The sequence below is a fragment of the Oncorhynchus keta genome, unplaced genomic scaffold (assembly GCF_023373465.1).
Source record: "Oncorhynchus keta strain PuntledgeMale-10-30-2019 unplaced genomic scaffold, Oket_V2 Un_contig_3892_pilon_pilon, whole genome shotgun sequence".
NCBI lineage: Eukaryota > Metazoa > Chordata > Actinopteri > Salmoniformes > Salmonidae > Oncorhynchus > Oncorhynchus keta.
This window is the reverse complement of record NW_026287485.1, coordinates 46,402-70,110: the sequence shown is the minus strand read 5'-3', so window position 1 is coordinate 70,110 and position 23,709 is coordinate 46,402. Positions and strand designations below refer to the sequence as shown.

Here is a 23,709-nt window from a genome sequence, read left to right as displayed (position 1 = left end):
GCCGTCTCTCTGGGGCTGATTCATATGAACGCACGGCAGACTGACCGCCTCTCTGGGGCTGATTCATATGAACGCACGGCACCAGAGTACAGACTGGCCGTCTCTCTGGGGCTGATCCATATGATCATTCATGTGAACGGCACCAGAGTACAGACTGACCGTCTCTCTGGGGCTGATCCATATGAACGCACGGCACCAGAGTACAGACTGGCCGTCTCTCTGGGGCTGATCCATGTGGGCTTTGGTTAAGTCTTTTCCACTGGTCCACTGGTTTGAGCTGTTCAACGTTCCATACAAATATAAGTCTCAAGGTTTAGGGAAGCACTCGCCATGATCACGCATCAAAGTTTTGCACTTGGGCCACACAGAGAAGGTCTGAAATGTCGGCGTCACTCGGATGTCTGGCCTCTTAAATCCAGGGGTCCATCCTGAGAGCGGCATCACTCGGATGTCTGGCCTCTTAAATCCAGGGGTCCATCCTGAGAGCGGCATCACTCGGATGTCTGGCCTCTTAAATCCAGGGGTCCATCCTGAGAGCGGCATCACTCAGGTGTCTGGCCTCTTAAATCCAGGGGTCCATCCTGAGAGCGGCATCACTCAGGTGTCTGGCCTCTTAAATCCAGGGGTCCATCCTGAGAGCGGCATCACTCGGATGTCTGGCCATTTAAATCCAGGGGTCCATCCTGAGAGCGGCATCACTCGGATATCTGGCCTCTTAAATCCAGGGGTCCATCCTGAGAGCGGCATCACTCAGGTGTCTGGCCTCTTAAATCCAGGGGTCCATCCTGAGAGCGGCATCACTCGGATGTCTGGCCTCTTAAATCCAGGGGTCCATCCTGAGAGCGGCATCACTCAGGTGTCTGGCCTCTTAAATCCAGGGGTCCATCCTGAGAGCGGCATCACTCGGATGTCTGGCCTCTTAAATCCAGGGGTCCATCCTGAGAGCGGCATCACTCAGGTGTCTGGCCTCTTAAATCCAGGGGTCCATCCTGAGAGCGGCATCGCGTGGACATCTGTCAAAGTGTTGATGTAGTGGATGCCTCTCTGAATGTCGTCGTAGGACGGCACCTGTTTGCTGGCGATACAACCATCACACCTCTTCTTCTTTGACACCTTCTAGAACGTTATCACTGCAGTCAGCTTGTCTGCAGAAATTCTGAAACCACAAAGTCAATTATTGAAAAGCACTTTGTCTCTCTTGGCTAAATACCAGGAAGTTTGAAAAGAACGGCTGAGTGGGCGTGGAGCTTATATTCATGAGCTGGCCTTGACTGACAGCTCTTTGAAAAGCCTTTGTCAAGCAACTTGGATGCAGCGTTGCAGTAAAATCACCTCAAGCAAATGTGGTGAAACACAAAGAACCTCAAACAATATTGCTTCAATTATATGTTTCTATATATATTTTATATACATCTCCCGTTTAGAATGTATTTTGATGTAGTTCACAGCAGCACTGACAGATGTTTTGAAAGAGACCCCCCCCCCCCACCCCTCCCTTTGTTCCATGCTGACTGAAGACCTATCTAGCCAGTAACTAGTTGTTTTGAAAGAGACCCCCCCCACCCCTCCCTTTGTTCCATGCTGACTGAAGACCCATCTAGCCAGTAACTAGATGTTTTGAAAGAGACTCCCCCACCCCTCCCTTTGTTCCATGCTGACTGAAGACCCATCTAGCCAGTAACTAGTTGTTTTGAAAGAGACCCCCCACCCCTCCCTTTGTTCCATGCTGACTGAAGACCCTATAATATATAATATTATAGAATCTAGCCAGTAACTAGATGTTTTGAAAGAGACCCCCCACCCCTCCCTTTGTTCCATGCTGACTGAAGACCCATCTAGCCAGTAACTAGATGTTTTGAAAGACCCCCCTCTGTTCCATGCCGACTGAAGACCCATCTAGCCAGTAACTAGATGTTTTGAAAGAGACTTCCCCCCCCCACCCCTCCCTTTGTTCCATGCTGACTGAAGACCCATCTAGCCAGTAACTAGATGTTTTGAAAGACTCCCCCCACCCCTCCCTTTGTTCCATGCTGACTGAAGACCCATCTAGCCAGTAACTAGATGTTTTGAAAGACACCCCCCCCACCCCTCCCTTTGTTCCATGCTGACTGAAGACCCATCTAGCCAGTAACTAGATGTTTTGAAAGACCCCCCCACCCCTCCCTTTGTTCCATGCTGACTGAAGACCCATCTAGCCAGTAACTAGATGTTTTGAAAGAGACCCCCCCACTCCCTTTGTTCCATGCTGACTGAAGACCCATCTAGCCAGTAACTAGATGTTTTGAAAGAGACCCCCCACCCCCCTCCCTTTGTTCCATGCTGACTGAAGACCCATCTAGCCAGTAACTAGTTGTTTTGAAAGAGACCCCCCCCACCCCTCCCTTTGTTCCATGCAGGAACACGAGTAGCATTCAGACAGGGAACAAAACCAGGAACAAGAGTAGCATTCAGACAGGGAACAAAACCAGGAACACGAGTAGCATTCAGACATGGAACAAACCCAGGAACACGAGTAGCATTCAGACATGGAACAAACCCAGGAACACGAGTAGCATTCAGACATGGAACATATAAACAGAAACAATAAGGGCTGGGGAAGGAACACAAGGGAGTGACCCATAGGGGAGGTCATCAGGAAGGTCATGGAGTCCAGGTGAGTCTCATGAAGCGCAGGTGTGCGTAATGATGACTACACTGGTGACAACGAGCGCCAGAGAGGAGGAGCGCGAGTAGACGGGACATTACCCCAATCATGTGATGAATAAACATTTATTTGATTTGACACGGAAATACATTTCCACTTCTCTCTCATGGTCAGTCAGTCACTCAACTACAAACACTACGTGTGACATAGCAATCTGGGTTGCATGGGCAGAACATCCCCCACTTCACTCACTCGTGTGTATTAAAGCCAAGTGTGTGTGTGTACACAAGGTAATATATACACCTATAGCACCTCACCTTTAAGGACGACAAGGTCATATCTTTATCTATACACACTTAGTTTATATACACAAACAGAACCGGCAGCACCTCACCTTCACACCCACAGCCTTAAAGCACCTTGCATATCTATCTCAATTACCTCGTACTCCATACATCGACATCGACTCCATACTGGTACCCCGTTTATATAGCCATGTTATCATTACTCATTATGTATTTATATACTTTTGTTATTAAGTGTTACTTTTCTATCAGTTTTTTTAATTTTCTCTCTGCATTGTTGGGAAGGGCCCGTAAGTAAGCATTTCACTGTTAGTCTACACTTGTTGTTTATGAAGCATGTGAGGAGTAAAATTTGATTTGATCCCCCACGCCCCTTTATCTAGCCATAAACACAGCCATGCTGCAGGCTACCTAGCTACTGTCTTTCATGTCAGAATGAGAGCAACACACAACCACCAACACCTCCTCCCTCATTCCCTCTCCTCTCCCCTTTCCCTCCCCTCCCTCCCTCTCCTCTCTCCCTCTTCCCTCTCCTCGTTCCCTCTCTCTTCCCTCTCTCTTCCCTCTCCTCGTTCCCTCTCTCTTCCCTCTCTCTTCCCTCTCTCTTCCCTCTCTCTTCCCTCTCTCTTCCCTCTCTCTTCCCTCTCTCTTCCCTCTCCTCGTTCCCTCTCTCTTCCCTCTCCTCGTTCCCTCTCTCTTCCCTCTCCTCGTTCCCTCTCTCTTCCCTCTCCTCGTTCCCTCTCTCTTCCCTCTCTCTTCCCTCTCCTCGTTCCCTCTCTCTTCCCTCTCCTCGTTCCCTCTCTCTTCCCTCTCCTCGTTCCCTCTCTCTTCCCTCTCCTCGTTCCCTCTCTCTTCCCTCTCCTCGTTCCCTCTCTCTTCCCTCTCCTCGTTCCCTCTCTCTTCCCTCTCCTCGTTCCCTCTCTCTTCCCTCTCCTCGTTCCCTCTCTCTTCCCTCTCCTCGTTCCCTCTCTCTTCCCTCTCCTCGTTCCTCTCTCTTCCCTCTCCTCGTTCCCTCTCTTCTTCCCCCTCTCCTCGTTCCCTCTCTCTTCCCTCTCCTCGTTCCCTCTCTCTTCCCTCTCCTCGTTCCCTCTTCTTTTCCCTCTCCTCGTTCCCTCTCTCTTCCCTCTCCTCGTTCCTTCTCTCTTCCCTCTCCTCGTTCCCTCTCTCTTCCCTCTCCTCGTTCCCTCTCTTCCCTCTCCTCTCCCTCTCTCTTCCCTCTCTCTTCCCTCTCTCTTCCCTCTCGTTCCCTCTCTCTTCCCTCTCCTCGTTCCCTCTCTCTTCCCTCTCCTCGTTCCTCTCTCTCTTCCCTCTCCTCGTTCCCTCTCTCTTCCCTCTCCTCGTTCCCTCTCTCTTCCCTCTCCTCGTTCCCTCTCTCTTCCCTCTCCTCGTTCCCTCTCTCTTCCCTCTCTCGTTCCCTCTCTCTTCCCTCCTCTCGTTCCCTCTCTCTTCCTCGTTCCCTCTCTTCCCTCTCCTCGTTCCTTCCCTTCCCTCTCCTCGTTCCCTCTCTCTTCCCTCTCCTCGTTCCCTCTCTCTTCCCTCTCCTCGTTCCCTCTCTCTTCCCTCTCCTCGTTCCCTCTCTCTTCCCTCTCCTCGTTCCCTCTCTCTTCCCTCTCCTCGTTCCCTCTCTCTTCCCTCTCCTCGTTCCCTCTCTCTTCCCTCTCCTCGTTCCCTCTCTCTTCCCTCTCCTCGTTCCCTCTCTCTTCCCTCTCCTCGTTCCCTCTCTCTTCCCTCTCCTCGTTCCCTCTCTCTTCCCTCTCCTCGTTCCCTCTCTCTTCCCTCTCCTCGTTCCCTCTCTCTTCCCTCTCCTCGTTCCCTCTCTCTTCCCTCTCCTCGTTCCCTCTCTCTTCCCTCTCCTCGTTCCCTCTCTCTTCCCTCTCCTCGTTCCCTCTCTCTTCCCTCTCCTCGTTCCCTCTCTCTTCCCTCTCCTCGTTCCCTCTCTCTTCCCTCTCCTCGTTCCCTCTCTCTTCCCTCTCCTCGTTCCCTCTCTCTTCCCTCTCCTCGTTCCCTCTCTCTTCCCTCTCCTCGTTCCCTCTCTCTTCCCTCTCCTCGTTCCCTCTCTCTTCCCTCTCCTCGTTCCCTCTCTCTTCCCTCTCCTCGTTCCTCTCTCTTCCCCTCTCCTCGTTCCTCTCTCTCTTCCCTCTCCTCGTTCCCTCTCTCTCTTCCCTCTCCTCGTTCCCTCTCTCTCTTCCCTCTCCTCGTTCCCTCTCTCTCTTCCCTCTCCTCGTTCCCTCTCTCTCTTCCCTCTCCTCGTTCCCTCTCTCTCTTCCCTCTCCTCGTTCCCTCTCTCTCTTCCCTCTCCTCGTTCCTCTCTCTCTTCCCTCTCCTCGTTCCCTCTCTCTCTTCCCTCTCCTCGTTCCTCTCTCTCTTCCCTCTCCTCGTTCCCTCTCTCTTCCCTCTCCTCGTTCCCTCTCTCTCTTCCCTCTCCTCGTTCCCTCTCTCTCTTCCCTCTCCTCGTTCCCTCTCTCTTCCCTCTCCTCGTTCCCTCTCTCTCTTCCCTCTCCTCGTTCCCTCTCTCTCTTCCCTCTCCTCGTTCCCTCTCTCTCTTCCCTCTCCTCGTTCCCTCTCTCTCTTCCCTCTCCTCGTTCCCTCTCTCTCTTCCCTCTCCTCGTTCCCTCTCTCTCTTCCCTCTCCTCGTTCCCTCTCTCTCTTCCCTCTCCTCGTTCCCTCTCTCTCTTCCCTCTCCTCGTTCCCTCTCTCTCTTCCCTCTCCTCGTTCCCTCTCTCTCTTCCCTCTCCTCGTTCCCTCTCTCTCTTCCCTCTCCTCGTTCCCTCTCTCTCTTCCCCTCTCCTCGTTCCCTCTCTCTCTTCCCTCTCCTCGTTCCCTCTCTCTCTTCCCTCTCCTCGTTCCCTCTCTCTCTTCCCTCTCCTCGTTCCCTCTCTCTCTTCCCTCTCCTCGTTCCTCTCTCTCTTCCCTCTCCTCGTTCCCTCTCTCTCTTCCCTCTCCTCGTTCCCTCTCTCTCTTCCCTCTCCTCGTTCCCTCTCTCTCTTCCCTCTCCTCGTTCCCTCTCTCTCTTCCCTCTCCTCGTTCCCTCTCTCTCTTCCCTCTCCTCGTTCCCTCTCTCTCTTCCCTCTCCTCGTTCCCTCTCTCTCTTCCCTCTCCTCGTTCCCTCTCTCTCTTCCCTCTCCTCGTTCCCTCTCTCTCTTCCCTCTCCTCGTTCCCTCTCTCTCTTCCCTCTCTCTCTTCCCTCTCTCTCTTCCCTCTCTCTCTTCCCTCTCTCTCTTCCCTCTCTCTCTTCCCTCTCCTCTCTCCTCGTTCCCTCTCCTCTCTCCTCGTTCCCTCTCCTCTCTCCTCGTTCCCTCTCCTCTCTCCCCGTTCCCTCTCCTCTCTCCCCGTTCCCTCTCCTCTCTCCCCGTTCCCTCTTTCCTCGTTCCCTTTCCCTCTTCCCTCTCCTCGTTCCCTCTCCTCTCTCCCCCTTCCCTCTCCTCGTTCCCTCTCCCTCTTCCCCTCTCCTCTCTCCCCTCCAGGTGAAGACAGATGTCCGTCGTATGAAAGGTATCCCATCCCTGGTGTCCATGTTAGACAACCCTAAGAAGGAGGTCCACCACGCCGCCTGCGGAGCGCTCAAAAACATCTCTTACGGACGAGACCCTGACAATAAGATCGCCATCAAGAACTGTGATGGAGTACCGGCCCTGGTCAGACTGCTGAGGAAGACCAGAGACCAGGACCTGACCGATACTATCACAGGTAATACTACTGCAGTTACTACTAGTGTACTACTGCGGTTACTACTAGTGTACTACTGCGGTTACTACTAATGTACTACTGCGGTTACTACTAGTGTACTACTGCGGTTACTACTAGTGTACTACTGCGGTTACTACTAGTGTACTACTGCGGTTACTACTAGTGTACTACTGCGGTTACTACTAGTGTACTACTGCGGTTACTACTAGTGTACTATTGAGGAAGACCAGAGACCAGGACCTGACCGATACTATCACAGGTAATACTACTGTTGTTACTACTAGTGTACTACTGCGGTTACTACTAGTGTACTACTGCGGTTACTACTAGTGTACTACTGTAGTAAGTGGGAGACGGTAGTGTGTGGTGGTGATGATGATAATCCGTCACCCTCTTCCTCAGGCACGCTGTGGAACTTGTCGTCTCACGACTCAGTGAAGATGGAGATCGTTGACCACGCCCTGCACGCCCTCTCAGATGAGGTGATGGTAGCTCACTCGGGCTGGGAGAGAGGGAACGAGGCAGGAGGAGAGGAGAACCTCAAACCACGACACCTGGAGTGGGAGACGTCCCTCACCAACACAGCTGGCTGCCTGAGGTACGGAGAGGGAGAGAGATTGTACAGTGGGAGGAAAAAGAGGAGGGTGATATGGCCGTAATATCATATCACAATATGTTTCTCATTTTTTACGGTATTTTAACGTTTCTGAATAATAAAAGTTGTAAATATGTTTTATGCTTCAACATTGACCGTAGAATTACAACATATGAATTCTTAATGATTTTATTGGTCTTTTTCCATTCTGATGGTTTTATACTCAACCCAGCTAGGACCAAACTGACTGTGAAGTCGTCCAATCAGTCAAACTTTTAATTTGAACTTGGGCGCTCTATCAAAATATCATGATAGACGATATTGTAAAATACATACCAGTGTTGAAGATGTGTCAGCCAGCCATGAAACAGTAATGTATCGTCCATTTAGTGACTGGTAGCTGTGTGTTGGTCTTGCAGTGTGTGTGTGTGCATGTCTGTACAGGTGTGCCTGAGGAATTCCCAGAAGGTAGGGCAGAGTGGGAATGTGCTGTGTTCCTCCCCAGTGGGTGTGTCTGTCTCTGTTAAAGGCAGGCTACAACACAATGACTGGCCCAGTAACCTGATCTACGATCTCACTGTCCTCTCACTGGATTGGAGTTTAACAACCACAGGCTTCTATCCTAAATGGCCCCCTATCCCCTATATGGGCATCCCTAACATTAGTGCACCACATAGAGAATAGGGTGCTTTTTGGGAGGTGACCACACACTTTCAGACTTTCAGTCTCTGCAACACACTGACATAGGACCACTCAGTGTTTTATTACCAATGGTTGTGTGCTGGAATCCTTATGTGGCCACTGATTGTAGCCACTCTCATTCCTCCCTCTCTCTCTCTGTCTCTTGGTCTCTGCCCATTCCTCCCTCTCTCTCTCTGTCTCTTGGTCTCTGCCCATTCCTCCCTCTCTCTCTCGGTCTCTTGGTCTCTGCCCATTCCTCCCTCTCTCTCTCGGTCTCTTGGTCTCTGCCCATTTCCCCTCTGTTTCTGATTCTGTATTGCTTGTTTGTTTTTTCTCACACACCTTCTCTACCTCTCCTCCCACCGCTCTCTCTAAAACAGGAACGTGAGCTCGGAGCGCAGTGAGGCCAGGAGGAAGCTGAGAGAGTGCACAGGATTGGTCGACTCGCTCATGTACATTGTCCAATCACAGATCAACCTGAAAGACGTGGACAACAAGGTGTGTACGCACTGCTGTTTTATCTTGTGATCCTGAACTTTCATTGTGTCCGCATGTATTTTAATCCTGTTCTCCTTTTCCTTCGTCTTATCGCCCCCCTCTCTCTCCCTCCCTATCTCTCCCCCCCTCTCTCCCTGTCTGTCTGTCTGTCTCCAGCTGATAGAGAACAGTATGTGTCTGCTGAGGAATCTGTCCTATCAGGTATTGTTGTCGTTTATATTGTTGTCCTTTCTGTTTCTTTCTAACGTGTTTCATCCTGCCTTTTTAGTAATGTGTTGTGACCTTTTGAATTGTACTTTAAAGAGATTCTCTGGTAGTTCTGTAGACTTTCTAGCCAGTAGTTCTTAGTGTTGCATGGTATACCCAAACTTCTGTACTTTTTCCGATAGTAGCACATGTCAAACGGTTCGGTCCTAGATAAAGATACTTCTGTCAAATGAGTGTCACGTCATCTACTGATTGAGAGAGGATCAAGTTAGTTTATCAGCGCAGCCGAGGTCCCCTTATGACGTGAGAGCACGGTTTCCCACTCCACTTCCCCATGGCTAACACTAGCCTGTTCCACTTCCCCGTGGCTAACACTGGCCTGTTCCACTTCCCCGTGGCTAACACTGGCCTGTTCCACTTCCCCGTGGCTAACACTGGCCTGTTCCACTTCCCCGTGGCTAACACTGGCCTGTTCCACTTCCCCGTGGCTAACACTGGCCTGTTCCACTTCCCCGTGGCTAACACTGGCCTGTTCCACTTCCCCGTGGCTAACACTGGCCTGTTCCACTTCCCCGTGGCTAACACTGGCCTGTTCCACTTCCCCGTGGCTAACACTGGCCTGTTCTGAGGAAACACTGATTGTGACCAAAACCTTTATTTCTTCACGTCTGTCCCAGTCAAGATCCTATTTGCTCGAAGCCTTGAACTGGCTGTGTGTGTGAATAATGTCATGGGTCTTAAAGAGAGACACTGTTATCAAATAGAGAGATTGCTTCTTCTATGCAAATATTGTTGATCAGTACAATAAAGTAAGTCCCAAATGGAAGGGAAACGATTGTTTTTTCATCTGCAGCACCATGAAATCAGCCAGAAAGCTCTACCTCAATTCATGGTCACGCTGCTATTCAATATGCATTCAGCTGTATTATGAATACACCTAGACTACATCTTGATTTGCCCAGTTTATCAATAGAGATTTACCGTTAAATACATTATTACCATGATGTTATGTAGTTAGATTAGTAAAAAAAAAAGTCAAATTGATTGTATAATTGATTCATTAACGCATACAATCAAAAATAAAACATTTAATATAAAACTTGAAGATCTGTCTGGTTCAAGTGCCATTCTGTGACTTTGGCCATGGTATTTTTTTAGTACTGTATGGAGTATTGTGATACTTAACTTGGTATCCGTATGGAAGTTGAACTTTTAGCATGGTGACAACACTGTTCACAGTTGTGAAAGTAGTGCTCACGAGCCAGAAGTGGTCCCTCAGCGCTCACTCTGCTGTGTGTGCGCATCTTGCTAGCTGTCACTCAAATCGCGAGGGGCTGAAGCCCATTGGCTAGAACTTGAAATGCTAGGGGGCTGACCCACATGGGGGGGGAAATGGCGCAGTATAGTTCCAGAAAAAGTTACTTTCAAACTAGGGATTTGGTGGCTAATTGAGTTCAGACAGTAATTCTGCTCCTCGATTCTGAATGTGTGAACAACATGTTGACACATCAGCCCAAAGCCGGAGGGGTAAAGACCATACTGAGTAGGCACCAAGGTTTCACAGCACGTCTTTAAATAAGTCATATTATACTATATGATTGTAAACTTGACTTGACCTTAGGTTCACCGGGAGGTGCCGGGCGCTGAGCGCTACCAGGAAGCCATGTCCCTCAACCAGGGCCCCGCCCCCTCCACTGGAAAGACCAACCGCTTCAGCTCCCGCAGGGGCAAAGGTCAGTGTGTGTCTGTGCGGGTGTCTGTCTCTGTCTGTGAGTGAGAGTGTTTATATTATCTGTCTGTGGAAGGAAGGCAGATGGAGAGTGAGAGTGATGCAATTGTTGACTTTAGTGTGTGTGTGTGTGTGTGTACACAGTATAGTGACAGTGTAGCAGGAAAGAGAGACAGCAGAGAACCAGTGGTTGGCCTGGGATGTTGAATGCTATTTACCCCCATCCTAAAGAGTGTTCAGTCTCACTCCTTAATGTCTGTGTGTCTGTGAGGGAAATGATTTGTTTCTCTATTTATGAACAGACATTTTGTTTTTGATGGTTTGTCTTTGTGCTGGCGTGGATGTTGTTGATGGTTTGTCTTTGTGCTGGTGTGGATGTTGTTGATGGTTTGTCTTTGTGCTGGCGTGGATGTTGTTGATGGTTTGTCTTTGTGCTGGTGTGGATGTTGTTGATGGTTTGTCTTTGTGCTGGTGTGGATGTTGGTGATGGTTTGTCTTTGTGCTGGCGTGGATGTTGGTGATGGTTTGTCTTTGTGCTGGTGTGGATGTTGGTGATGGTTTGTCTTTGTGCTGGCGTGGATGTTGGTGATGGTTTGTCTTTGTGCTGGTGTGGATGTTGGTGATGGTTTGTCTTTGTGCTGGTGTGGATGTTGTTGATGGTTTGTCTTTGTGCTGGTGTGGATGTTGGTGATGGTTTGTCTTTGTGCTGGCGTGGATGTTGTTGATGGTTTGTCTTTGTGCTGGTGTGGATGTTGGTGATGGTTTGTCTTTGTGCTGGTGTGGATGTTGTTGATGGTTTGTCTTTGTGCTGGCGTGGATGTTGTTGATGGTTTGTCTTTGTGCTGGTGTGGATGTTGTTGATGGTTTGTCTTTGTGCTGGCGTGGATGTTGTTGATGGTTTGTCTTTGTGCTGGTGTGGATGTTGGTGATGGTTTGTCTTTGTGCTGGCGTGGATGTTGGTGATGGTTTGTCTTTGTGCTGGTGTGGATGTTGGTGATGGTTTGTCTTTGTGCTGGCGTGGATGTTGGTGATGGTTTGTCTTTGTGCTGGTGTGGATGTTGGTGATGGTTTGTCTTTGTGCTGGCGTGGATGTTGGTGATGGTTTGTCTTTGTGCAGGTGTGGATGTTGTTGATGGTTTGTCTTTGTGCTGGCGTGGATGTTGGTGATGGTTTGTCTTTGTGCTGGTGTGGATGTTGGTGATGGTTTGTCTTTGTGCTGGTGTGGATGTTGGTGATGGTTTGTCTTTGTGCTGGTGTGGATGTTGTTGATGGTTTGTCTTTGTGCTGGTGTGGATGTTGTTGATGGTTTGTCTTTGTGCTGGTGTGGATGTTGTTGATGGTTTGTCTTTGTGCTGGTGTGGATGTTGTTGATGGTTTGTCTTTGTGCTGGTGTGGATGTTGGTGTGTGTTTTTGATGGTTTGTCTTTGTGCTGGTGTGGATGTTGGTGTGTGTTTTTGATGGTTTGTCTTTGTGCTGGTGTGGATGTTGGTGTGTGTTTTTGCTGCGATAGTTTCTAATCTAATCCTACATTTGATCTATGCTGGTGCTTTGGTGGGAGGAGGTGTCTTGGTGGCTGGGTCACTGCTGCTGTTCTCGCTTGACTCAAATTATCTTCCTCTCTCCTCCTCCTATCATTTAATCCTCCCTCGTTCTGCTCTCCTCTCTGCTGTGGAACAGATGACTGGTGTTCTAAAGGTAAGCTCTGACCTCTGCTTGTCTGCTGGGTAGAGCATTAATTAGGACGGGCTAATGATGTCAGTCTCCTAACTCTATGCATGCACTGGCATGCTCTCTGCCGTCTCCTAGAGGACGATGTGTGTAAGAGACAGTGTGCAGCATGTGTGTGTGAGTCTGTTAGCATGTGCTCCTACCTAGTGGCTTTTTCAGTGGCTCACAGAGCTGTGTGGTTCTAGAGAACCATAGCGGTTAGAGGGTTCTAGAGCACCGTAGTGGGCGGGGGGAGTTCTGGAGCGCCGTAGTGGGGGGCGGGGGGTTTATTGAGTGTTCTGTGTGTCTGTTTCTGAGTGTTCTGATGTTCTGTTGCAGGGAGAAATGAAGACGGAGCAGATATGATTGACATTCCAAAGAGGACTACACCTGCCAAAGGTAACACAGTATAAAGTGGCATCATGTAGACTGGAATATGCATGTTTCTCCTGTCCACTCATCTGTTGTACTGATCTGAAAGAAGTGACCAGGTGACAGCTAAGCCAGCCTAATGAGCTCCCATCACATTGTTTTCACCTGTGAAGTCTTTTCCCCAATCATGCTGCTTTCAAGACAGCTGGGAAACGAGGTCAAATCATGTCAGTGATCTTCAGTTCAGAAATTCCGAGCTCTATTCCGAGTTGGATGACCATTCAAAGTGACCCCCCGAGCTCCCAGTTCTCTTGAACTCACCGAAGTCTGAGATTTATGAATGCAGCAACAGTGCAGGTGAAAATGAGAAGACAATGAGACGTCTCCATGTTTCTAACACCTCTCCCTCCATGTGTGTATCTCTCCAGGTTATGAGTTGTTGTTCCAGCCAGAGGTGGTGCGTGTCTACACCTCTCTGCTGAAGGAGAGTAAGAACCCCACCGTGCTGGAAGCCTCCGCCGGAGCCGTGCAGAACCTGTGTGCCGGACGCTGGACCGTGAGTCAACCACACCAACACCACACACCTTGAGGCACCATGGCCTGTTAGTTTAACACAAACACAACCACCATCAGACCCAACACCACCACACACCTTGAGACACCACGACCTGTTAGTTTAACCCAAACACAACCACCATCAGACCCAACACCACCACACACCTTGAGACACCACGACCTGTTAGTTTAACCCAAACACAACCACCATCCAGTCCAACACCACCACACACCTTGAGACACCACGACCTGTTAGTTTAACCCAAACACAACCACCATCAGACCCAACACCACCACACACCTTGAGACACCACGACCTGTTAGTTTAACCCAGACACAACCACCATCAGACCCAACACCACCACACACCTTGAGACACCACGACCTGTTAGTTTAACCCAAACACAACCACCATCAGACCCAACACCACCACACACCTTGAGACACCACGACCTGTTAGTTTAACCCAAACACAACCACCATCAGGCCCAACACCACCACACACCTTGAGACACCACGACCTGTTAGTTTAACCCAAACACAACCACCATCAGACCCAACACCACCACACACCTTGAGACACCACGACCTGTTAGTTTAACCCAAACACAACCACCATCAGGCCCAACACCACCACACACCTTGAGACACCACGACCTGTTAGTTTAACCCAAACACAACCACCATCAGACCCAACACCACCACACACCTTGAGACACCACGACCTGTTAGTTTAACCCAAACACAACCACCATCAGGCCCAACACCACCACACACCTTGAGACACCATGACCTGTTAGTTTAACCCAAACACAACCACCATCAGACCCAACACCACCACACACCTTGAGACACTACGAGCTGTTAGTTTAACCCAGACACAACCACCATCAGACCCAACACCACCACACACCTTGAGACACCACGACCTGTTAGTTTAACCCAGACACAACCACCATCAGACCCAACACCACCACACACCTTGAGACACCACGACCTGTTAGTTTAACCCAAACACAACCACCATCAGACCCAACACCACCACACACCTTGAGACACCATGACCTGTTAGTTTAACCCAAACACAACCACCATCAGACCCAACACCACCACACACCTTGAGACACCACGACCTGTTAGTTTAACCCAAACACAACCACCATCAGACCCAACACCACCACACACCTTGAGACACCACGACCTGTTAGTTTAACCCAAACACAACCACCATCAGACCCAACACCACCACACACCTTGAGACACCACAAGCTGTTAGTTTAACCCAGACACAACCACCATCAGACCCAACACCACCACACACCTTGAGACACCACGACCTGTTAGTTTAACCCAAACACAACCACCACCAGACACACATCCCTTTCAGCCTCCTTACTTGACCTCTAACAGAAACCCTTTACACCTGGACCGTAAGTCAATTATGTATAATCACAAACTCCACCTCCAACCCAGACACCACCTTTCTAGACTCTTGTTAAACCACAGTCTAGTACTCAAAACAGTCTGTCCATTTCCTGAACACAAATACACTCCAATAGTCATTGATTTGTATGTATTCTCTCTCTCTCTGTCTCAGTATGGGCGGTATATCCGTGCGTTGTTGCGTCAGGAGAAGGGTCTTCCCATGATGACAGAGCTGTTGGCCCATGGCAACGACCGGGTGGTCAGGGCCATGTCTGGAGCTCTGAGGAACCTGGCTATTGACGCCCGCAACAGAGACCTGCTCGGTTAGTACTGTTTCTGTGGAACTGTTTTTCCCTCTCCCTGTTTCTCTTGCTCTCTCTCTCCCTCTCTTTCTCCCTCTTTCTCCCTCTTTCTCCCTCTCTCGCGCTCTCTCTCTCCCTCTCTTTCTCCCTCTCTCGCGCTCTCTTTGAGCCAACCTGTGTTATTAAATACTACAGCTATATCTCTCTAACTCTTGTCTCTGTAGGTAAACATGCAGTTCCCCACCTGGTATCCAACCTGCCTGGTGGGGGTCAGAGCCAGCCTGTGAGGGCTCTGTCAGAGGAGACGGTGGTGTCTGTACTGAGCACCCTTCATGAGGTTCTGGGCTCCAGCCTGGACGCTGCCAAGATCCTCAGAGCCTCGCAGGGCATCGAGAGACTGGTGCTCATCAATAAGGACGGGTGAGCTGGTGTGTGTGTGTGAGAGACAAAAAGAGGCGCATGCGTCTCTTTCCATCAGTCTGGATGATGTTGAACAGGAGTGTCAAACTCAGTCTCTGGTGGGCTGATGGTCTGCAGGGTTTCTCCCTTTTACTGATCAATTACACACTAATTGAAAGGAAAAACTGAGACTGGGGGTGTGGGGTGTGTCATTGGCCTCCCTCCGGGGTGGGGGGTGTGTGTGTGTATTTTACCTCCCCCCGGGGTGGACTGGGGGTGGGTGTAGTTGACCTCCCTCCGGGGTCAAATGGAATGGGAGGGGTGTAGTTGACCTCCCTCCTGGGTGGACTGGTGGGTGGAATGGGAGGGGTGTAGTTGACCTCCCTCCGGGGTGGAATGGGAGGGGTGTAGTTGACCTCCCTCCGGGGTGGACTGGGGGGGGGTGTAGTTGACCTCCCTCCGGGGTGGACTGGGGAGGTGTAGTTGACCTCCCTCCGGGGTGGACTGGGGGGAGGTGTAGTTGACCTCCCTCCGGGGTGGACTGGGGGGAGGTGTAGTTGACCTCCCTCCGGGGTGGACTGGGGGGAGGGGTGTAGTTGACCTCCCTCCGGGGTGGACTGGGGGAGGGGTGTAGTTGACCTCCCTCCGGGGTGGACTGGGGGGGGGGTGTAGTTGACCTCCCTCCGGGGTGGACTGGGGGGGAGGGGTGTAGTTGACCTCCCTCCGGGGTGGACTGGGGGGTGTAGTTGACCTCCCTCCGGGGTGGACTGGGGGAGGTGTAGTTGACCTCCCTCCGGGGTGGACTGGGGGGAATGGGAGGGGTGTAGTTGACCTCCCTCCGGGGTGGACTGGGGGTGTAGTTGACCTCCCTCCGGTGGACTGGGGGTGGGAGGGGTGTAGTTGACCTCCCTCCGGGGTGGACTGGGGGGGGGTGTAGTTGACCTCCCTCCGGGGTGGACTGGGGGGGGTGTAGTTGACCTCCCTCCGGGGTGGACTGGGAGGGTGTAGTTGACCTCCTCCGGGGTGGACTGGGGGGTGTAGTTGACCTCCCTCCGGGGTGGACTGGGGGAGGTGTAGTTGACCTCCCTCCGGGGTGGAATGGGAGGTGTAGTTGACCTCCCTCCGGGGTGGAATGGGAGGGGTGTAGTTGACCTCCCTCCGGGGTGGAATGGGAGGGGTGTAGTTGACCTCCCTCCGGGGTGGAATGGGAGGGGTGTAGTTGACCTCCCTCCGGGGTGGAATGGGAGGGTGTAGTTGACCTCCCTCCGGGGTGGAATGGGAGGGGTGTAGTTGACCTCCCTCCGGGGTGGAATGGGAGGGTGTAGTTGACCTCCCTCCGGGGTGGAATGGGATGGGTGTGACCTCCCTCCGGGGTGGAATGGGAGGGGTGTAGTTGACCTCCCTCCGGGGTGGAATGGGAGGGTGTAGTTGACCTCCCTCCGGGGTGGAATGGGAGGGGTGTCCCTCCGGGTGGAATGGGAGGGTGTACCTCCCTCCGGGGTGGAATGGGAGGGGTGTAGTTGACCTCCCTCCGGGGTGGACTGGGAGGGGTGTAGGACCTCCCTCCGGGGTGGAATGGGAGGGGTGTAGTTGACCTCCCTCCGGGGTGGACTGGGAGGGGTGTAGTTGACCTCCTTCCGGGGTGGAATGGGAGGGGTGTAGTTGACCTCCCTCCGGGGTGGAATGGGAGGGGTGTAGTTGACCTCCCTCCGGGGTGGAATGGGAGGGGTGTAGTTGACCTCCCTCCGGGGTGGAATGGGATGGGTGTAGTTGACCTCCCTCCGGGGTGGACTGGGGGGAGGTGTAGTTGACCTCCCTCCTGGGTGGACTGGTGGGTGGAATGGGAGGGGTGTAGTTGTCCTCCCTCCGGGGTGGAATGGGAGGGGTGTAGTTGACCTCCCTCCGGGGTGGAATGGGGGAGGTGTAGTTGACCTCCCTCCGGGGTGGACTGGGGGGTGTAGTTGACCTCCCTCCGGGGTGGAATGGGGGGTGTAGTTGACCTCCCTCCGGGGTGGACTGGGGGGTGTAGTTGACCTCCCTCCGGGGTGGACTGGGGGTGTAGTTGAATCACCTATTTCTGTTTGATGCTGTTTCTCTTTCTGAGTCCTCCAGTTCTCTCTCCTGATAGGAACCGGTCAGAGCGAGAGGTGCGTGGTGCCGGCCTGATACTCCAGTTAGTTTGGGGCTATAAGGAGTTGAGGAAGACCCTGGAGAAGGATGGCTGGAAGAAGACAGACTTTATGGTGAACCTCAACCCGCCCAACAGCACCCAGCCCCGGGTCAACGGAGGATATGAAGACAGTACGCTGCCGCTCATAGACAGGGGTGAGACAGACAATAACATCTAGCTACACACACACACACACTGAGGTCTTCACAGGTCTTCCCCAATATCTGAGACCCGACTCCGGAACTGTCTGAGTCTAAAATTGTCCCTGGGGTCTGGGTTGGATCCATGTTTGATTGCCACAGGTCTCTGGTCTATGTAACTACAGCTGATGGACCGGACCCGACCACAGCTCTGAATAGCCTATAGCGGTTGTATTCAGTGGTTTTCTGTGGGGGACCCCATTCCCCCTCCCCCCCACAGAATTTCTCACAACCCACTCCCCCCCACAAATCTAATGACACAACCCTGAAATTTCATTACATTACATTCATTACATTTTCATCTCTCTGATAAATACATTTACTCAATAAAATTATAACATTTCTCAGAAGAGTTTGTATATTCTCCCAATCTGTACTCTTAATTAAAACCAAAAAGAGTATTTGTTTATGTGGGGAACCCAGTCACCTACCTACAATCTCCGACCACTCGCCTATAACCACCACACTATAACCTACACACTATAACCTCCCACACTATAACCTCCCACACTATAACCTCCCACACTATAACCTCCCACACTATAACCTACCACACTATAACCACCACCACACTATAACCACCACCACACTATAACCACCACCACACTATAACCTACCACACTATAACCTACTACACTATAACCTACTACACTATAACCTACTACACTACAACCTACCACACTATAACCACCACCACACTATAACCACCACCACACTATAACCACCACCACACTATAACCACCACCACACTATAACCACCACCACACTATAACCACCACCACACTATATATAACCTCCCACACTATAACCTCCCACACTATAACCTCCCACACTATAACCACCACCACACTATAACCACCACCACACTATAACCACCACCACACTATAACCACCACCACACTATAACCACCACCACACTATAACCTACCACACTATAACCACCACACTATAACCTGCCACACTATAACCTGCCACACTATAACCTACCACACTATAACCACCACACCACCACCACACTATAACCTACCACACTATAACCACCACCACACCACCACCACCACACTAACCTACCACACTATAACCTACCACACTATAACCACCACCACACTATAACCTACCACACTATAACCACCACCACACTATAACCTACCACACTATAACCACCACCACACTATAACCTACCACACTATAACCTACCACACTATAACCACCACCACACTATAACCTACCACACTATTACCACCACACTATAACCACCACCACACTATAACCAGCACCACACTATAACCAGCACCACACCACCACCACACTATAACCAGCACCACACTATAACCAGCACCACACTATAACCTACCACACTATAACCACCACCACACTATAACCACCACCACACTATAACCTACCACACTATAACCACCACCACACTATAACCACCACCACACTATAACCACCACCACACTATAACCTACCACCACACTATAACCACCACCACACTATAACCACCACCACACTATAACCACCACCACACTATAACCACCACCACACTATAACCACCACCACACTATAACCACCACCACACTATAACCTACCACACTATAACCACCACCACACTATAACCTACCACACTATAACCACCACCACACTATAACCTACCACACTATAACCTACCACACTATAACCTACCACACTATAACCACCACCACACTATAACCACCACCACACTATAACCACCACCACACTATAACCACCACCACACTATAACCACCACCACCACCACCACCACACTATAACCACCACCACACCACCACCACACTATAACCACCACCACACCACCACCACACTATAACCACCACCACACCCACCACCACCACCATAACCACCACCCACCACCACACTATAACCACCACCACCACCACCACTATAACCACCACCACCACACACCACCACCACCACCACCACTATAACCACCACCACACTATAACCACCACCACACCACCACCACTATAACCACCACCACACCACCACCACACTATAACCACCACCACACCACCACCACCACCACACTATAACCACCACCACACTATAACCACCACACTATAACCACCACCACACTATATATACCTCCCACACTATAACCACCACCACACTATAACCACCACCACACTATAACCACCACCACCACACTATAACCACCACCACCACCACACTATAACCACCACCACACTATAACCACCACCACACTATAACCACCACCACACTATAACCTACCACCACACTATAACCTACCACCACACTATATATAACCTCCCACACTATAACCTACCACCACACTATAACCACCACCACACTATAACCACCACCACACTATAACCTACCACACTATAACCACCACCACCACCACACTATAACCACCACCACACTAGCTGTCTCTCATCCTGTGACTGTGTTTGTTTGTTTGTTTGTCAGGAGGAGGAGACAAGAGAGACATGATTCCACTAAATGATATGGGACCAGGTATGTCTGCACACACACACACACACACACCAACGCACACGCCTAAACACACAGCTGTTAACAGGCCTTGGCTGTCTTCCAGATGCCTACTCCACACTGGACCAGAGGGGGAGGAAGAACACTCTGGACAGAACACTGGAGCCTGCTGACAAAGACACAGCACAGGTACACACACACAGAGCATGTTCTCGCATGTCTTACTAAATACTGTGGTTAGCTTCTTTTCTCACAAACGATTTCTCACTTAACTTCTGACACTAACCCACTTTATCAACACTCTCTCTTCCCCTCTCTCTCTCTCTTCCCCTCTCTCTCTCTCTTCCCCTCTCTCTCTCTCTTCCCCTCTCTCTCTCTTCCCCTCTCTCTCTCTTCCCCTCTCTCTCTCTCTTCCCCTCTCTCTCTCTTCCCTCTCTCTCTCTCTTCCCCTCTCTCTCTCTTCCCTCTCTCTCTCTTCCCTCTTCCCCCCTCTCTCTCTCTCTTCCTCTCTCTCTCTCCCCCCTCTCTCGCCCCCCTCTCTCGCCCCGTTCTCTCTCTCTCTCCCCCCTCTCTCGCCCCCTCTCTCGCCCCCTCTCTCGCTTTCCCCCCCTCTCTTTGCCCTCTCTCTCCCCCTCTTCTCTCTTCCCCTCTCTCTCTTCCCCTCTCTCTCTTCTTCTCCTCTCTTCCCCTCTCTCTCTCTTCCCCTCTCTCTCTCTTATCTGATTTTTCTGGTTTTCATATTGTTCGTTCTGAACACACCCGTCTCTTTTCTCTCACTCTGCTTCAACCCACCACCTTTCTTCCCTCTTCTCCATCCCCCTTTTCTCTCTCCTGTCTTCCTTACCACCCTTTTCTCTCCCTCCCCCGTTCTTTCTTTCTTCCCCCGTTTTTCTTTTTCCCCCATTCTTTCTTTCTTCCCCCGTTCTTTCTTTCTCCCCCCCGTTCTTTCTTTCTCCCCCCGTTCTTTCTTTCTCCCCCGTTCTTTCTTTCTCCCCCGTTCTTTCTTTCTCCCCCCCGTTTCTTTCTCCCCCCGTTCTTTCTTTCTCCCCCGTTCTTTCTTTCTCCCCCCCCGTTCTTTCTTTCTCCCCCCGTTCTTTCTTTCTTTCCCTCCCCGTTCTTTCTTTCTTTCTCCCCCGTTCTTTCTTTCTCCCCCCGTTCTTTCTTTCCCCCCGTTCTTTCTTTCTCCCCCGTTTTCTTTCTTCCCCCCCGTTTTTTCTTTCTCCCGCCGTTCTTTCTTTCTTCCCCCCGTTCTTTCTTTCTCCCCCCGTTCTTTCTTTCTCCCTCCCCGTTCTTTCTTTCTCCCTCCCCGTTCTTTCTTTCTCCCTCCCCGTTCTTTCTTTCTCCCCCCCGTTCTTTCTTTCTCCCCCCGTTCTTTCTTTCTCCCTCCCGTTCCTCCCCTCCCGTTCTTTCTTTCTCCCTCCCGTTCTTTCTTTCTCCCTCCCCGTTCTTTCTTTCTCCCCCCTCCCCGTTCTTTCTTTCTCCCCCCGTTCTTTCTTTCTCCCCCCGTTCTTTCTTTCTCCCTCCCCGTTCTTTCTTTCTCCCCGTTCTTTCTTTCTCCCCGTTCTTTCTTTCTCCCCCGTTCTTTCTTTCCCCCCCCCCGTTTTTTCTTTCTCCCCCCGTTTTTTCTTTCTCCCCCCTTTCTTTCTTCCCCCGTTCTTTCTTTCTCCCCCCGTTCTTTCTTTCTTCCCCCCCGTTCTTTCTTTCTCCCCCCGTTCTTTCTTTCTCCCCCCCGTTCTTTCTTTCTCCCCTCCCCGTTCTTTCTTTCTCCCTCCCGTTCTTTCTTTCTCCCTCCCGTTCTTTCTTTCTCCCCCCCTTTCTTTCTTTCTCCCTCCCGTTCTTTCTTTCTCCACCCCGTTCTTTCTTTCTCCCTCCCCGTTCTTTCTTTCTCCCTCCCCGTTCTTTCTTTCTCCCCCCGTTCTTTCTTTCTCCCTCCCGTTCTTTCTTTCTCCCCCCCGTTCTTTCTTTCTCCCCCCGTTCTTTCTTTCTCCCCCCGTTCTTTCTTTCTCCCCCCCCGTTCTTTCTTTCTCCCTCCCCGTTCTTTCTTTCTCCCCCCGTTCTTTCCCGTTCTCTTTCTCCCCGTTCTTTCTTTCTCCCCCCGTTCTTTTTCTTTCTTTCTTTCTCCCCCGTTCTTTCTTTCTCCCCCCGTTCTTTCTTTCTCCCCCCGTTCTTTCTTTCTCCTCCCCCGTTCTTTCTTTCTCTCCTTTCTCCCCCCCGTTCTTTCTTTCTTTCTCCCCCCGTTCTTTCTTTCTTTCTCCCCCCGTTCTTTCTTTTTCTCCCCCGTTTTCTTTCTTTCTCCCCCGTTCTTTCTTTCTTTCTCCCCCGTTCTTTCTTTCTTTCTCCTCCCCCGTTTCTTTCTTTCTCCTTTCTTTCCTTTCCCCCCGTTCTTTCTTTCTCCCTCCCCGTTCTTTCTTTCTCCCCCCGTTCTTTCTTTCTCCCCCGTTCTTTCTTTCCCTCCCCGTTCTTTCTTTCTCCCTCCCCGTTCTTTCTTTCTCCTCCCGTTCTTTCTCCCCTCCCGTTCTTTCTTTCTCCCCCCGTTCTTTCTTTCTCCCTCCCGTTCTTTCTTTCTCCCCCCGTTCTTTCTTTCTCCCTCCCGTTCTTTCTTTCTCCCCCCGTTCTTTCTTTCTCCCCCCGTTCTTTCTTTCTCCCCCCCGTTCTTTCTTTCTCCCTCCCGTTCTTTCTTTCTCCCCCCGTTCTTTCTTTCTCCCTCCCGTTCTTTCTTTCTCCCTCCCCGTTCTTTCTTTCTCCTCCCTGTTCTTTCTTTCTCCCCCGTTCTTTCTTTCTCCCCCCGTTCTTTCTTTCTCCCCCCTTTCTTTCTCCCCCCGTTCTTTCTTTCTCCCCCGTCCCTCCCCGTTCTTTCTTTCTCCCCCTCCCCCCCGTTCTTTCTTTCTTTCTTTCCCCCCTTTCTTTCTCCCCCCGTCCCTCCCCCCCGTTCTTTCTTTCTCCCTTCCCTCCACCCCGTTCTTTCTTTCTCCCTCCCGTTCTTTCTTTCTCCCTCCCCGTTCTTTCTTTCTCCCTCCCGTTCTTTCTTTCTCCCCCCCGTTCTTTCTTTCTCCCTCCCTCCCGTTCTTTCTTTCTTTCTCCCTCCCGTTCTTTCTTTCTCCCTCCCTCTTTCTTTCTCCCTCCCGTTCTTTCTTTCTCCCTCCCCTTCTTTCTTTCTCCTCCCCGTTCTTTCTTTCTCCTCCCCGTTCTTTCTTTCTCCTCCCCCGTTCTTTCTTTCTCCCTCCCGTTCTTTCTTTCTCCCTTCTTTCTTTCTCCTCCCCGTTCTTTCTTTCTCCCCCTTTTCTCTTCCCACCTTCTCTTCCCCCTCTCAGGGAGGGCTGTATGAGGAGAGGCGGGACTCTGTTCCTCTCATGGACTCTTATGACGGTTAGGCCACACCCCCCCACACACTGCATGTGAGCGCATGGTATGTGTGTCCACCGACTGAACACCTGCCTCTCTCACTAAACCGCATGGCCTAACTAACCTCTGTGTGTCCCCCATTGTATTGGTGTTTGTTTCTTGCTCCCTCTGCTGGTGATTTGTATATTTGATATAGTATGTTGTTGATCTTGTATCTTGATGTTCGTTTCATTTGTTTCATGTCTGTATACATATGGAATTTTGTATTTTGTGTGTTTGATCTCTTTTCAAGCTTAGGCTGTGACAGATTGTCTTCACTAGCAGGTTCTGTGTCCTCTCAATCCTTGAAGTTTATACAGCTGGTTAATGAGTTGCACTCTTACTACAAATATTGCACATG

At 50.9% G+C, this 23,709-nt stretch overlaps 1 protein-coding gene and 2 long non-coding RNA genes across 3 annotated transcripts in view; 1 reads left to right on the top strand and 2 right to left on the bottom strand.

Annotated features, from left to right (window-relative positions):
* The window catches only part of LOC127924257 (catenin delta-1-like), a 66,224-nt gene that overhangs the window by 39,979 nt on the left and 2,536 nt on the right, over positions 1–23,709 (top strand). The window contains exons 8-21 of the mRNA XM_052508827.1: positions 6,414–6,636; positions 7,039–7,234; positions 8,293–8,410; positions 8,567–8,611; positions 10,239–10,350; positions 12,025–12,042; positions 12,394–12,453; positions 12,855–12,982; positions 14,579–14,729; positions 14,933–15,128; positions 17,236–17,432; positions 19,944–19,991; positions 20,074–20,156; positions 23,279–23,333. Coding sequence (XP_052364787.1) covers positions 6,414–6,636; positions 7,039–7,234; positions 8,293–8,410; positions 8,567–8,611; positions 10,239–10,350; positions 12,025–12,042; positions 12,394–12,453; positions 12,855–12,982; positions 14,579–14,729; positions 14,933–15,128; positions 17,236–17,432; positions 19,944–19,991; positions 20,074–20,156; positions 23,279–23,333 — 1,630 coding nt within the window. The remainder of the gene's footprint in view (positions 1–6,413; positions 6,637–7,038; positions 7,235–8,292; positions 8,411–8,566; positions 8,612–10,238; positions 10,351–12,024; positions 12,043–12,393; positions 12,454–12,854; positions 12,983–14,578; positions 14,730–14,932; positions 15,129–17,235; positions 17,433–19,943; positions 19,992–20,073; positions 20,157–23,278; positions 23,334–23,709) is intronic.
* On the bottom strand, positions 13,180–14,512 carry LOC127924261 (uncharacterized). Its single transcript, XR_008117444.1, has 3 exons — positions 14,047–14,512; positions 13,827–13,910; positions 13,180–13,758 (listed from the first exon to the last, which is right to left on the bottom strand). It is a non-coding gene; the product is annotated as an uncharacterized LOC127924261 (long non-coding RNA).
* Positions 18,105–19,245, bottom strand: LOC127924259 (uncharacterized). The gene is made up of 3 exons (XR_008117440.1): positions 18,978–19,245; positions 18,575–18,876; positions 18,105–18,401 (listed from the first exon to the last, which is right to left on the bottom strand). It is a non-coding gene; the product is annotated as an uncharacterized LOC127924259 (long non-coding RNA).